Raw genomic sequence first — 16,075 nt, 5'->3', positions numbered from 1 at the left:
CTACTGTTTTCAGGTAATGAAAGAACATGAAGAAACGAAAGAAGTCTCCAAACGAGCGCAGTTGTTATTGAGAGAGGAGACAGCCGCACTTCTCCTGATGGATGTAAGAGTGGTGAATATATGATGTTGAGCACGACAACTAATTAACTAAAGCGTGATAAAGTGCGTCTTGATTGAGTGTCGCGAAACCAAAACCGAAGTATTACAACAACCAATCAGAAGAAGGATAACATTTTAAGAGCCAATGAGAACTCAGAGTAAAAACTACCAAATTGTCTAAAGAGCGGGAAAATGCGGGCGACCAGGTCGTGATTTGTTTTATTTTTGCATCTGATTGGTCGTGGAAGTAACGCGAGTTTTCTGCGCCAATAACAGTGTGAAGTAAAGCAAAAACAATGTAATTTCAGACTACTTCGATACTCAATAGAAAAATTGCTCTATACAAGGCTACATGAGTTACGAAGATGTCTGCTGTTTTCCGTTTATAACGACTTTGTAGAGGAAGCCTTTTGATAAACTATCGTACGCGCTTCCTTTATCCTACACAATTGATGCAGATAACTAGCACGATTGGGTGTTAATTTCCTTCTTGGGATTCATCAGCCTGCAGTGCAGACATCTTATCGTAGAAAGCGTGTTAGCGCTACAAGGGATGGTCCTGTCCTCCGGGCAGTCATGTTTGATTATAATCATTGTTCCTTTCAATGCTGCCTTGTTTGATATAGAATTGGAATCGAAATAGAGGGGAGGGGATGGGTAATTGCCACCCTCCCCTCCCCTCCCCTCCGATTTCCTATCGCCAACCGCCGGTATGAAGAGTTTTCTATCCTCGAGCTTTAAAACATCAAAATTTAAACTAGGGACAATTTTCTAAAATCATACTCGCCTGAGTTAATAAAGGGCCTTTTTGGACACTGTATCAATGGAGTCATGTTTGAAATCAGTTGTTTTGCTCACTACAGAAGATAGAGCGAAGAAAATTCCTCTTTTCTCCGAGTGAAGAAACATAATAAAAGACTGAAAATAAGCAGCCGCTGCAAGGACGAAACCACTGACACTGGAGCATGCCAGACAAGTTCTTTATTAATTTTAAGATTTTTTTATTCAGGGAAGGGGGAGATGGAAGAGGGGTTCCTGATCCACATTTACGCACTATTTTAGAAAAAAAAAACATCGCGTCTCGTACACTTCAAACAGCGATTCACGCGTCACGACAACTCCAAATCTCTCTTCTTGTGTGCAAGGTTTTAAGAAAATCTTGAGGTTGTGACCACATTAAAGAAAAAATTCACGGGTTACGTATATTTCAGGAGGTAAGTCACGCTTCACGCCGGCTCATAAATTTACGAGTCACGCTCGCCTTTCTTTAAAATTTACGCATCAAATTATTATTTTGGCCTTATCACAAGTCTGCCCTGTGTATAAAGGGGGATAAGTTTCTGAAGAAGCCCTGGTGCTGCGTCGGTGGGGCAGTGTAATAAGATAATGTTATTTTATCAACTGAGTTGATAATAGAAATTGGCCACTGTAAAGAGTTTGTAAGCTGACGTTTCGAGCGTTTCGCCCATTCGCTCCGACTTAAGACTGAACTTCGGAAATTTAGCTTAGAAAGCCTTAAGCCTGTGTATGGTCGCCCCCTACCGAAAAACAAACAAACGAAAACAAAACAAAACAAAATAAGAATCAGGAAATAGGCCTTCAAGATAAGGATGGTAAACTGCTTTGCCCAGGTTTCGATTTTTCTTTCATTCGCTTGTTGAAGAGAGTAAATTGTGGGCAATGGCCTTCGAATCACAGCAATTATTTGCACAAATCCCTTTTTGTAACTCAATTCATGAGAACCTGCCAACTTCCATTGACTTCCTTATCTTCAACGGAATGTTTGCGGCGGCGTTAAGATGACGTGACACGAGGTAGCGCTGTCACAAAATACCTTCGCATCACAGTCGAACCTTTCCTAGCAACCACTTCTCAGTGGTGGCAATTTTTTTACTATGTTAGGGGCCTTTCATAAGCGATAACTTTTTTCATGCGATTACCTTTGTAACAATATACCTGTCAACTTTTGTGAAGTCCTGGACGTGACATTTTACCTTAAAAATATGTCGCATAGTACCATATGATAACCGAAAACTTGCTTCCATTTTCGAAGGCGTTCCGAAGAGATCCGAAGCAACCTCCTTTTCAGTTTCTCCATTTTGGACATAGATACTCGTGAGTCAGCATTCTAAATAAACTCAAGAAGGTTCAAGTTTATTGTATTCCTAAACTATAACTGATGCAAATGTTTTAAATCCAGGGCCCAGTTGTGTAAAGGGCGGATAATGATATGCAATGGATAAATCGCTCTCCAACGGATAAGTGATAGAGAAACGTATAGCGTTATCCACCAGATAGAGATTTATCCAGTGAATAGCGTTATCCGAGCTTCGAAAAACCGGGGCTAGATGTGCGCCGTAAGAGATGGTAAACACATCCAGTCATTCGCGAAATTCCAACTAAAAATAAATATTCATTTTTTTAAATCTACGTCCTCTTTGGTGTTGCCGTCCTAACTGCTAAAGGTCCCTATTTTATTTGTTGGGAAGAAAACGGAGTTTTATCAGCCACTGACGTCTCCATCGCCTCTCAAATGCACACTACCTCAAATCCCAAGCGGTGACCCCAGCAGCCTCCAATGTCTTAGGAGTGGATAATCTCTGACTCGCTTGCGTTCGCCATATCCAATGTTGACATACTTACCAACAGTAACAAATCCGGAAACCTGTTAAGATAAAGACTAAAAGGGTGAGTAAAGTACTAAATGTTGTTTGTAAAGAGTTTGAAGCTGCTTTCAAAACAGAACCGTAGTTAGAGGAAGCCAGCATCCGACAACGGACGATGAACTGCACAAATTGTACTTGTAAAGGGCTTGCCTGTTAAGAGAAATGACAACTGGAAACACCTCTACGTTCACAAGCTGATAAACGGCTGCAAGGAGACGGAAAATAGTTCAAATTTTGCCATTTGCCATTATCACCATGCTACCAAGGTTAAAAGATGCTACGTGGGACTGTGAGAAAACAGTAATCTCTAACTCAGTTGTGTACGCCATATTCAATCTTGACATACTTACCAACAGAAAAAACTCCGGAGACCTATTAAGAAAAAGACGAAAAGGGTGAGTAAAGCACTAAAAGTTGTTTGCAAAGAGTTTGCTTCTGATCTCTAAAATGCACGCTGCTTCAAATCCCAAGCGGCGACCCTTAGCAGCCTCAAATATCTAAGAGGTGGATAATCTCTAACTCACATGCGTACGCCATATTCGATGTTGACATACTTACCAACAGCAACAACTCCAGAGACCTATTGGAATAAAGACTAGAAGGGTGAGTAAAGCACTAAATGTTGTTTATAAAGAGTTTGAAGCTTCTTTCAAAACAGAACCATGGTTAGAGGAGGCCAGCATCCGACAACGCATGTTGAACTGCACAAATTGTACTTGTAAAGGGCTATCCTGTTAAGAGAAGTAACAACTGGAAACACTTCTGCGTTCACAAGCTGATAAACGGCTGAAATGAGAAGGAAATAGTTCAAATTTTGCTATACCATATTTTCAAGATTAAAAGATGCTATAAGGGAATCTGAGAGAACGTAGCATTTAAAGTTTGCCCAGCAAAAATTTTAGCAATAAGCAACTTTAATTTACAATTGCCAAGCACGTTGCAGAATTCGAGTCAATCCAAAGAAGTCAACGACTGAGTTGATTTAAAGTGAGTACCTATAGTTAACAATTTCGATTTCCGATCTGAAAATCTATCTTGTATAAATTTTGCAGCAGACGATTCAGACCTCTTAACAGAGCTCTGAATTGTGGATATAAGTAATGCACATTTAGGATTTCTGACTGCAGCATTAAATCCGAAATGTACATCTTTGGTGAAAAACACATCTCGGAGAGTTAACAATCTGCAATACGGATCAGCAGTTCTCAACTGGTCTGACGGCGGTAAGACTGGGGCTTATGGTGAATATAGCCCCATTCTCTTTCGTCCACACCGAAACACCTGATGAAAGGGAATAAAATGAACACTGTCCAAGACGATTTCAAAAGTGGAGTCTTGAAAACGCCCAATTTCTTTTGTGGACGGGTGAAAACGGATCAGTGCTTCTCAAAATGGTGACGTGAAAAACATCACTCTGTTGCTTTCATCAGTGTTTTCGGACATTTAGTGTGGACGGCAAAGGGAAGGGGGAAGGGGAGAGTAACAAACTGTATCCATCGATACTCTTCAAAGTTACTGTTTTTGGGAGTCGACTCCAGTCTCCTTCGAAGTCTTTGCTTGTTGGTCACGCAACGCGCTCTCTGAGAAAGAGCACGTGTTGCGTGATAAGACGAGGAGATAGAGTAGACTCTGCAACACGTGACTACTTACCACAAAGTGGGTTTTCGCGGATGAGCACTGTAAGATTATGGGGATCAGCTGAGCAGTCTTTCTCTGGTACTTTACTAGCATTGTTAAGTGCCTCTTTCCAATCATGGGCAGTCAATGTGCACTGAGTACTCAAGCACTTCTTTCTTCCATACACAGATTCTGAATTCTTGATGCAATATTTCACGGCTTCATCATAAATCGCTTGGACGTTCCTACACGGGTCACCAGAAATGAGTTTGACTTTGGCTGTGTTTACGGTTATTCCCCTTGGGTCGCTGTCTGTCACGCGTATTTGTAAATCAAATACTTCACCTTCCTTGAAGACAAAGTCTTGCGTTACCCTTATTCTTCCAGTGAATCGATGAATGCAGAAATAATTTTCTGGTTTGACGGCACCTGCCTTAAAACAGAGATCGACTAACATTTGAGGACAGAGCTCAGGGTGTGTACACTGAGAATCATCTTCAACACGACGCCGCTTTCGCCTTGACACCTCGCGTGACAGTAGTCGTGGCTGTGTGACATTATCTACGTAAAACTTAAATGGTCGAACAAGGGAAGCCAGAACAGCAGTCACAGTAACATTCACGACTATCGTTTCGTTGTTGATGTTTTCAGGCAGGAAAACTACTTGGTCGTTAACTTGCAGAGGATTTGTATCTAAAAATAAAAAGGAAGCAGGTCTAAAATGTTTGATAGGAAAGGAAAGGTGTATGAAAAGTCAAATGAACCTTAGCGCAGTTTTGTTGCTGCCATACCTGTGCAGTTGGCTTGGTTTGTCATTCTTGTCTTACCAAATGTTCCTGTATTAGCTGGACAAGTCTTACAATATTTTTGTCCATGTTCATCCTGATAAGTGTCAGAAGGACAAGAGACACACGAACGGCTGGTGACGAAGTGAAATCCAGGTAAACAACCTAAAAAAAGTAACATAATTTGTGTAAAATGTTGGAGGAAAAAAAAAAAAAAACAAGATTCTGTCCAGTGTCAAGGAGAGATATGAAGGGATGAGGACACTGTTGGGAATTTTCCGCGCTTGCCTTTAGTGCAAATACCGCTGCACAAACCGTGTGTATCATTTTATTGATGGAATGTTTATTTCTTTCAAAAGAGAAATCAAAATCCTTACCGCAACTAGTATTTGAAACCTTGATTGAGCCAACGGCACAGCAGGGCGGCGGTTTATCCCCACCACAGCATGACTTCTTCTCCAGTAAAGATGGTTGGTTAATTTGGTATGTGGTTTTGTTTTTAGTTATGTTAACGTTTGGAGCACTTCGGTCTATATATCCTTTTAAGGAGACATTTGCAGCGTTCACACAGGTTGTAACATTTATAGCCACAAGATCATTAGCTATGTTATTTGATGCTGTAAAAGTAAGTGGTACTCGGAAGTAAACAAGACTAACTCCTGGTGGAGATGATGTTATATTTCCGATTGTGACAATCACCTCTTTGCATTGTTGAAGAGAAAGATATAGCTTGTACGCTGTCAGAAAAGGTCTTTGAAACTCCTGTGTGACATCTCTGGTGGTGTTGACCGTAAGGCCTCCTGGAATTTGGTACTTGAATATGACGTCAAGTATATAGCATCGTTTGACGTCGTAGTTACCAATCAATGGAGGGTCTATAAGGAAGCACGAAATACAGTGAGAAGGGACCGGCCCCCCGGTGGGGGTTAGTAAATTTTATCGTGACAGAGTCAAGTCTTCCGACTCCCCCCCCCCCATCCCACCCCCGCCCCCGTGATAAATATTGACCAGTTGGAGCCCGTCAAAACTCAGTTCCTGATTATTCATGGTCAATGGAGCAATTTTCAATTGACTTTCGAAAAAATCTAAGACTGCTTTGGTTTTACTTAACTTTGCTCTGTAATTGGTCCAGAAAGTCATACCATCCTCTCAACCAATCAGATGCAAGACGCACACTGAAGAAGTTTGGTTGTTTTCACTTAGAGTTCTTATTGGCTACTAATAATGTAAACCATAAAATTTATCTGTAGGCTCTGTAACGTTCTTATGGTCCCCCTCCCTCATTAGCCGTTAACCGGCAGTCAAAACTCTATAGTCCACCCCTTTATAAACCGATGCCCCCCTGGAAGCCATGTTTTCTATCTCAAAGCCGCCCCCCTCTCCCCAATCTCATGATGTCGTAGTTGGAGATCAGCGAAGCTTCTGAAATCAAAGAAAAGTATTACTACGAAATGGTTCATTTATGATCATGGTCTAAACGAGTAAGGGACTGGGTACAACCGCTTTTAAAATTTGACCATACATATATAGGGTGTGTGGCGATTCACACCTTATAGGGCAGTTTTTAATTGAGTGTCAAAAAACCCAAAACCAAAGTAATCACTGCAACCAATCAGAAAAAAGGGTCTACATCATCATTTGCTAACTGGAAAACGCGAATGACCAAGTCGCGATTGTTTTTAGTTTTGCATCTGATTGGTCGACAAGATGGTGTTAGATTTCTGGACCAATCGCAGATTAAAGTGCAGTAAAACCAAAGCGATCCCGGATTACTTTTAATACTCAATTGACTATTGTTTTATATGAAATAACATGAAGGCCTTTTACAGATGAATTTTGGTTTTATCAACTGAGTTGATAATGGAAATTGGCCACCGTAAAGAGTTTCAAACCTGACGTCCTAATCTCTTTACGGTTGCCAATTTCCATTATCAAATCAGTTGATAAAACTGAAATTATCTTGTTATACTCCCCTACCGACGCAGACGGTAGACACCTACGTGAAAGTCAATAGCGGACTTCAAAGAATCGCTCAAAGAAGAAATCTTATTTCAGACCTGTCCTCAGTTCTTACTAAGCAAAGCTCTATTTTAACTGATTTTCGAAAGTGTACTGTGTCCCCGTATTAGGTCAATAACACTCGAATTTAGCAAATGCTCTTTCAGATGAATAAATGTTCCATACGGTGGATTTTGCTTTTTGAAACTTTGCTGCTGAAAAAATTTCTTCGCTTAAATTCTTTGATCTCTATCGCGTCCATCACTTCCTCATTTCATGCAATACATGGTAACCTTTACAATTGTGCGTTGTCTTGCGATCGGCTTGTCAATTAATAACGTCAGAAATTACTCTATTGCAAAATTTAGTACGACAACGACATTTCTATTCTAACAAAACGCGACAGCGACAGCGACATTTGTCTTTAACCAAATAGGCCACAGGAGTGTTTATAAACAATTAGGCGACATCAAAAACCTCCTTCGAAGGCCTCATTAGTGCAACAATTAATGAATTTGTGTCCCTGTTTAGAATTGAGCGTATCAAAGAGGCAATGCTAGGGTAGTATTCGACTAGATCTAGAAAAGCTAACGATTTTAAAAGAGGTTATAGCGAGTTTCCGCCAAATTTGGCCATAGGCATCACCGGCTTGTTGTCTTCTTTTCCATAGCTATATGACGCACGAATGATTGAGCGAAAGGCGCCATGGATCAGCGGTTTCATAAAAATGTAAGCGGAAAATTTTCTCCAGGAAGACGCACTTGAAAGCACAAAGTTTTATAGGGACTTGTAAATTAGAACCGGCTTTTATTTAAGCCTGGCGTTGAACTTAAAACTCAAAAGCCAAACGCTGACTACATTGAATTCTTTAGTTTTTCTTCCTTCCTAGCATACTTTGATGCAATTAAGAAGATGCCCTCTCAACATGCACATTTGTCTCTCAAAATGTCTGTGATGCTAAGGAGTCATGTTATCTATGCAAGTGTCGAAATGTAAAAACAGCTCATTGATAACTTAAACGAAGTTCTATTACTTTAAGATAACATAACCACCCGTTGTCTCGCCCGTCTCGGATGATCGCGGATTCTTAATTGACTCTGTGCAAAGGATGAGATCCAAAGTCTCTCTTACCTGCAGTCGATTTACTTGGTATAACGAAGAAGAAGAAGACGAAGACGATTAAAGTTAAAAATAGCATCAAAACTCCTTTCGATTTTGCCTTTTGAAACCTTGCTGTTGAAAAAAAGTTCTTCGCCTAAATTCTTAGATCTCTAGCGCGTTCATCAGTTCCTCATTTCCTGCAATGCACGGTTACCTTTACAACTCTATTCCTAGTGACGACTGCAAGTAATTCGATTAGGAAGAGAGAATATTTTTTGACCAGTCAATGCGTTGATTGTCTAATAAAAATGTAAAATGGCGCAACCGGATATTTGCGCCTAATATTGGTATGAAAATATTAGATAGAAATTCAGCTTGTGTAAGACTGTTGTAGCAAATAATAAAAAGCATCAATGTGTAAACTAGCCAAGTTGATTTGCTACATGTTGTTGTTAGGGTTTAAACAGATTTCAAACTAGGATATTTAGTTCCCCAAAGACACTGAAAAATATAATTGCGACACATTGCAAAACGGCTGCCTGTTAGATTCCGGATTACTTAGTCAACAAGAATTCCACAAGTTTCTAACTTATGTGCAATCGGCTTGTCAACAAGTGACATCAAAATTACTCTATTGCCAAATTCAGTGCGACAGCGATATTTTTATTTTATCAAAAAGCGACAGCGACATTTGTCCTTAACCAAAGAGGCCACAGGGGTGTTGGTAAACAATTAGTCGACATCAAAAGGCCGCATCGAAGGCCTCATTAGTGCACCAATTAATAAAATTATGTTCCTGTTTGGAATCGAGCGCATCAAAAAGGCAAAGCTAGGGTAGTATTTGACTAGATCTAGAAAAGTTAACGATTTTAAAATAGGTTATAGCGAGTTTACGCAAGATTTGGCTAGAGACATCATCGGCTTGTTGTCCTGTTTTCCATGGCTGTATGGCGCACGAATGATGGAACGAAAGGCGCCATGCATCAGTGTTTCAATAAAAATGTAAGCGGAAAATTTCGCCAGTAAGGCGCACTTGAAAGTATGGGGTTCTAGAAGGACTTGTGAATTAGGTAAGGCTTTTATTCAAACCCGACCTTGAACTAAAAACTCAAAAGCCAAACGCTGACTACATTGAATTCTTTAGTTTGACTTCCTTCCTAACATATTTTTGATGCAATTAAGAGGATGCCTTGTCAACATGTAAAATTTGTGCAAAGGATAACAGTCAAAGTGTCTCTTACCTGCTGTCGATTGGCTTGATATAACAAAGACAAAGACGAATACATTTAAAATCAGCATCAAAGTTCCTTCCGTACACATCATCTTTGCAGTGGTTTTTAGTTTAGAAAACAACAATGCCACATATTTAAGATTATCACTTAGCCGGAAATGACCTTTAGGTGGACTCGGCTCATAACGGCTTGAACAATGAAACAGATCTGAAACAAATCTGAAACAAATCTGAACCCTTTAACTCCCATGAGTGACCAAGACAGAATTTCTCCTTACAATATCAATGCAATATCAACTAGATAAGTGATGAGAATAAAGAAAAATATCAATTTGAGAATAATTAGTTGATCCAATACTAAATTCTTTGAACTAGCATTACAAGAATTGTATGATTGACTGTAAGGAGAATTACAAATTTGATCTGGGAGTTACAGGGTTAAGCGCACACGAACTTAAAGATACCACTAACAATGGAGCATGTCAGACGAGTTTTTTCTTTTTTTTTTTTCCTATTTTTTATTTAGGAAAGAGGGTGGGGAGGGGTGGATAAGGGGTTCCTGATCCACTTTTACGCACTATTTTGGAAAAAAATTATCGCGTCTTGTTCACTTCAAACAGCGATTCACGAAATGCGTCACGAAAACTCTAAATCCCTCTTCTTGTGTGCAAGGTTTCGGGAAAATCTTGAGGCTGTGACGATATTAAAGAAAACATGTTAAACTTACCGTTAACAAAAGCCCACATTAAGTCTCTGCGATCACATCTCCACCACTGTTTGACGCAAGAACACACAAAATTTGGAACCTTTGGCTCGATAACCAAGAGAAGTTTTGATAGTGATTAACTTTACCAACAAAATTTAAAAAAATATATTAAAGCTACTTTAGAAGTTATTTTGAAGTACCAAAGCTTTAGGATTTAATGGGTCAAAATTCATTTTTTAAAATTACGATAACGCAATTTTCGAAGGCGTTCAAAGTGTCGTATCACGGTTAGCGCGTAAGAATGGGTCCTAGTTCTTTCGCGCATGTTCAAATCTCAATTATACTGCTACATACGAATGGAGCAAGAAATTCGCTTTATTTTGGTATATAATTCGTCTAGTTTGCGACCGATTTAGATGTTGACAAGTTGGAGTACTCTCACTGGTTTTGCTCCCAGTCTTCTGCGGATCCGTAAAAGCTTTGGGAGAAGGATCAAAGGGTCCAAAAACAGGATATTCCGGCCATTCGTTACCTTCGTACATGCAGTATTAGCAAGTAAGTAGTCTCATAAATAATAATAATAATAATAATAATAATTATAATAATAACAACTATAAAAAGAAATAGAAAAGTAAATCTAACCTACTTATGGTAAACAAATATATAAATACACGAGTTAAGAATATCATATTAGGGACCATTAAAAACATATGAATCTCACTCGAGGTCCATATCTATTTCTAATAATAATAATAATAATAATAATAATAATTATAAAAAATAAATGTAAAATGCTTTAAAAGTTATAAAATGATGTATATAGATCTACTATATGTGAATTCTAATCAAATTTTGTGAAATCAAAATATTCTAATGGATAGATAAAGTATAAAGAATAATGATAAATATCCTATTCTATCACATATATATATATGTATATATAAATGTGGGGGTAGAGTCTACCTTGGCATAAAGTGCTCAATACTGTGGTAGCAGAGCTGAGTATATATAAGTGAAAGAATCAAAGAGGACGCATCGATTCTCTGTTACTCTGAGTTTCGCGCCTAAGCCTAAGCTTAAGCGCTCGTCAGCCAATTACAAAGGGGCGAGTTTCATAAGGTAACGCGTGACCAGTCCTCGTCATCGCCAGAATAACAGGTAATTTAGTGTTAACAACTAAGTTGAAAACGTAAATTTGCCACCGTAAAGACTTTAAAGGCTGACGTTTCGAGCGTTGGCGTACAATCGCTTTGACGAATATAAAGTTATAGTTTCAAAATCCTTGTTGAGGACTGAGGTTAACAAGTTTGCCACAGATTGTTGGTGAGAACTGTATAGACTTTCTGTATCGCTAACAGTGAAGACAGATACGCTACTTTCGGTAAACATCGCTCTTCTCGTAGCTCGTCACGCACAGGTAAATATTGCGGGCTCTAATGGCTGTAGCTCCTAAATGGAGAATGTCGGGAGAAAATGATGTTTTATCAACATTTACCGCACATTCCTGGTATCAACGTAAACTCTTTTAGCCGGTCAGTATACGAATTCTCTAACAAAGAATAAAGCTTTTTTGTTTTTGCTTTTGAGTAGCGCCATTCTAGAGAGTTTACTTATGTTACGCAAACAGATTAAAGGTAATCTTCCTGGCTGAATTCTGACAGAAATTCCTCTACTGTTTTCAGGTAATGAAAGAACATGAAGAAACGAAAGAAGTCTCCAAACGAGCGCAGTTGTTATTGAGAGAGGAGACAGCCGCACTTCTCCTGATGGATGTAAGAGTGGTGAATTTATGATGTTGAGCACGACAACTAATTAACTAAAGCGTGATAAAGTGCGTCTTGATTGAGTGTCGCGAAACCAAAACCGAAGTATTACAACAACCAATCAGAAGAAGGATAACATTTTAAGAGCCAATGAGAACTCAGAGTAAAAACTACCAAATTGTCTAAAGCGCGGGAAAATGCGGGCGACCAGGTCGTGATTTGTTTTATTTTTGCATCTGATTGGTCGTGGAAGTAACGCGAGTTTTCTGCACCAATAACAGTGTGAAGTAAAGCAAAAACAATGTAATTTCAGACTACTTCGATACTCAATAGAAAAATTGCTCTATACAAGGCTACATGAGTTCGAAGATGTCTGCTGTTTTCCGTTTATAACGACTTTGTAGAGGAAGCCTTTTGATAAACTATCGTATGCGCTTCCTTTATCCCACACAATTGATGCAGATAACTAGCACGATTGGGTGTTAATTTCATTCTTGGGATTCATCAGCCTGCAGTGCAGACATCTTATCGTAGAAAGCGTGTTAGCGCTACAAGGGATGGTCCTGTCCTCCGGGCAGTCATGTTTGATTATAATCATTGTTCCTTTCAATGCTGCCTTGTTTGATATAGAATTGGAATCGAAATAGAGGGGAGGGGATGGGTAATTGCCACCCTCCCCTCCCCTCCGATTTCCTATCGCCAACCGCCGGTATGAAGAGTTTTCTATCCTCGAGCTTTAAAACATCAAAATTTAAACTAGGGACAATTTTCTAAAATCATACTCGCCTGAGTTAATAAAGGGCCTTTTTGGACACTGTATCAATAGAGTCATGTTTGAAATCAGTTGTTTTGCTCACTACAGAAGATAGAGCGAAGAAAATTCCTCTTTTCTCCGAGTGAAGAAACATAATAAAAGACTAAAAATAAGCAGCCGCTGCAAGGACGAAACCACTGACACTGGAGCATGCCAGACAAGTTCTTTATTAATTTTAAGATTTTTTTATTCAGGGAAGGGGGAGATGGAAGAGGGGTTCCTGATCCACTTTTACGCACTATTTTAGAAAAAAAAACCATCGCGTCTCGTACACTTCAAACAGCGATTCGCGCGTCACGACAACTCCAAATAGCGATTCGCGCGTCACGACAACTCCAAATCTCTCTTCTTGTGTGCAAGGTTTTAAGAAAATCTTGAGGTTGTGACCACTTTAAAGAAAAAATTCACGGGTTACGTATATTTCAGGAGGTAAGTCACGCTTCACGCCGGCTCATAAATTTACGAGTCACGCTCGCCTTTCTTTAAAATTTACGCATCAAATTATTATTTTGGCCTTATCACAAGTCTACCCTGTGTATAAAGGGGGATAAGTTTCTGAAGAAGCCCTAGTGCTGCGTCAGTGGGGCTGTGTAACAAGATAATGTTATTTTATCAACTGAGTTGATAATAGAAATTGGCCACTGTAAAGAGTTTGTAAGCTGACGTTTCGAGTGTTTCGCCCATTCGCTCCGACTTAAGACTGAACTTTGGAAATTTAGCTTAGAAAGCCTTAAGTCTGTGTATGGTCGCCCCCTACCGAAAAACAAACAAACGAAAACAAAACAAAACAAAATAAGAATCAGGAAATAGGCCTTCAAGATAAGGATGGTAAACTGCTTTGCCCAGGTTTCAATTTTTCTTTCATTCGCTTGTTGAAGAGAGTAAATTGTGGGCAATGGCCTTCGAATCACAGCAATTATTTGCACAAATTCCTTTTTTTAACTCAATTCATGAGAACCTGCTAACTTCCACTGACTTCCTTATCTTCAACGGAATGTTTGCTTTAGTCGAGAGAAGGTCAGCGGCGTTAAGATGACGTGACACGAGGTAGCGCTGTCACAAAATACCTTGGCATCACAGTCGAACCTTTCCTAGCAACCACTTCTCAGTGGTGGCAATTTTTTTACTATGTTAGGGGCCTTTCATAAGCGATAACTTCTTTCATGCGATCACCTTTGTAACAATATACCTGTCAACTTTCGTGAAGTCTAGGTCGTGACATTTTACCTTCAGAATATGTCGCATAGTACCATATGATACCGAAAACTTGCTTCCATTTTCGAAGGCGTTCCGAAGAGATCCGAAGCAACGTCCTTTTCAGTTTCTCTATTTTGAACACAGATACTCGTGAGTCAGCATTCTAAATAAACTCAAGAAGGTTCAAGTTTATTGTATTCCTAAACTATTACTGATGCAAATGTTTTAAATCCAGGGCCCAGTTGTGTAAAGGGCGGATAATGATATGCAATGGATAAATCGCTCTCCAACGGATAAGTGATAGAAAAACGTATAGCGTTATCCACCAGATAGAGATTTATCCAGTGAATAGCATAATCCGAGCTTCAAAAAACCAGGGCTACATGTGCGCCGTAAGAGATGGTAAACACATCCAGTCATTCGCGAAATTCCAACTAAAAACATTCATTTTTAAATCGTCCTCTTTGGTGTTGTCGTCCTAACTGCTAAAGGTCCCTATTTTATTTGTTGGGAAGAAAACGGAGTTTTATCAGCCACTGACGTCGCCATCGCCTCTCAAATGCACGCTGCCTCAAATCCCAAGCGGTGACCCCAGCAGCCTCCGATGCCTTAGGGGTGGATAATCTCTCACTCGCTAGCGTTCGCCACATCCAATGTTGACCAACAGCAACAAATCCGGAAACCTATTAAGATAAAGCCTAAAAGGGTGAGTAAAGTACTAAATGTTGTTTGTATAGAGTTTGAAGCTGCTTTCGAAACAGAACCGTAGTTAGAGGAAGCCAGCATCCGACAACGGACGATGAACTGCACAAATTGTACTTGTAAAGGGCTTGCCTGTTAAGAGAAATGACAACTGGAAACACCTCTACGTTCACAAGCTGATAAACGGCTGCAAGGAGACGGAAAATAGTTCAAATTTTGCCATTTGCCATTATCACCATGCTACCAAGGTTAAAAGATGCTGTGTGGGAATGTGAGAAAACAGTAATCTCTAACTCAGTTGCCTACGCCATATTCAATCTTGACATACTTACCAACAGCGAAAACTCCCCAGACCTATTAAGATAAAGACTAAAAGGGTGAGTATAGCACTAAATGTTGTTTATAAAGGGTTTGAAGCTGCTTTCAAAACAGAACCATAGTTAGAGGAAGCCAGCATCCGACAACGCACGATGAACTGCACAAATTGTACTTGTAAAGGGCTATCCTGTTAAGAGAAGTAACAACTGGACGGGCACGTCTGCGTTAACAAGCTGATAAACGGCTGAAATGAGAAGGAAATAGTTCAAATTTTGCCATACCATATTTTCAAGATTAAAAAATGCTATAAGGGAATCTGAGAGAACGTAGCATTTAAAGTTTGCCCAGCAATAATTTTAGCAATAAGCAACTTTAATTTACAATTGCAAAGCAATTTGCAGAATTCTAGTCAATCCAAAGAAGTCAACGACTGAGTTGATTTAAAGTGAGTACCTGTAGTTAACAATTTAGATTTCCGATCTGAAAATCTATCTTGTTTACATTTTGCAACAGACGATTCAGATCTCTTAACAAAGCTCTGAATTGTGGATATAAGTAATGCACATTTAGGATTTCTGACTGCAGCATTAAATCCGAAATGTACATCTTTGGTGGAAAACACATCTCGGAGAGCTAACAATCTGCAATACGGATCAGCAGTTCTCAACTGGTCTGACGGTGGTAAGACTGGGGCTTATGGTGAATATAGCCCCATTCTCTTTCGTCCACACCGAAACACCCGATGAAAGGGAATAAAATGAACACTGTCGAAGACGATTTCAAAAGTGGAGTCTTGAAAACGCCAAAGTTCTTTTGTGGACAGGTGAAAACGGATGCTTCTCAAAATGGTGACGTGAAAAACATCACTCTGTCGCTTTCATCAGTGTGATAATGTAAATCTTAGTTCTGGTTTCACGGTCACCGGGATTACTTTAGTTTTGGTCTTTCGAAAGTAAATTGAAAACTTGTTTGAGACCGATTGTACAAAATTTGGAAAAGAAGCATCTACCACAACAGTTTCAGTGACAAGGCACTGACGGAGACAAACAGCACTAAATATGCCGGATAAAAAGGAAAT

General features: G+C 39.5%; 2 protein-coding genes across 3 annotated transcripts in view; both read right to left on the bottom strand.

The window, feature by feature from the left end:
- Window positions 1–2,221: 2,221 nt before the first annotated feature.
- Window positions 2,222–16,075, bottom strand: part of LOC149044823 (uncharacterized) — a 20,623-nt gene continuing 6,769 nt past the window's right edge. For both annotated transcript variants that reach the window (XM_089207173.1, XM_089207174.1), the window contains exons 4-6: window positions 5,545–6,042; window positions 5,174–5,332; window positions 2,222–5,075 (exon numbers count right to left, since the gene is read on the bottom strand). In XM_089207173.1, the coding sequence (XP_089063299.1) occupies window positions 4,408–5,075; window positions 5,174–5,332; window positions 5,545–6,042 (1,325 nt within the window). In that variant the 3' untranslated portion in view covers window positions 2,222–4,407. The remainder of the gene's footprint in view (window positions 5,076–5,173; window positions 5,333–5,544; window positions 6,043–16,075) is intronic.
- LOC113669887 (uncharacterized) overlaps window positions 15,047–16,075 on the bottom strand; it is a 20,260-nt gene continuing 19,231 nt past the window's right edge. The window contains exon 6 of the mRNA XM_089207176.1: window positions 15,047–15,241. Coding sequence (XP_089063302.1) covers window positions 15,180–15,241 — 62 coding nt within the window. The 3' untranslated portion in view covers window positions 15,047–15,179. The remainder of the gene's footprint in view (window positions 15,242–16,075) is intronic.

This window comes from Pocillopora damicornis, chromosome 5 (assembly GCF_964200805.1).
Source record: "Pocillopora damicornis chromosome 5, jaPocDami1.2, whole genome shotgun sequence".
NCBI classification, from domain to species: Eukaryota; Metazoa; Cnidaria; class Anthozoa; order Scleractinia; family Pocilloporidae; genus Pocillopora; species Pocillopora damicornis.
This window is presented reverse-complemented; position numbering and strand designations above follow the sequence as displayed.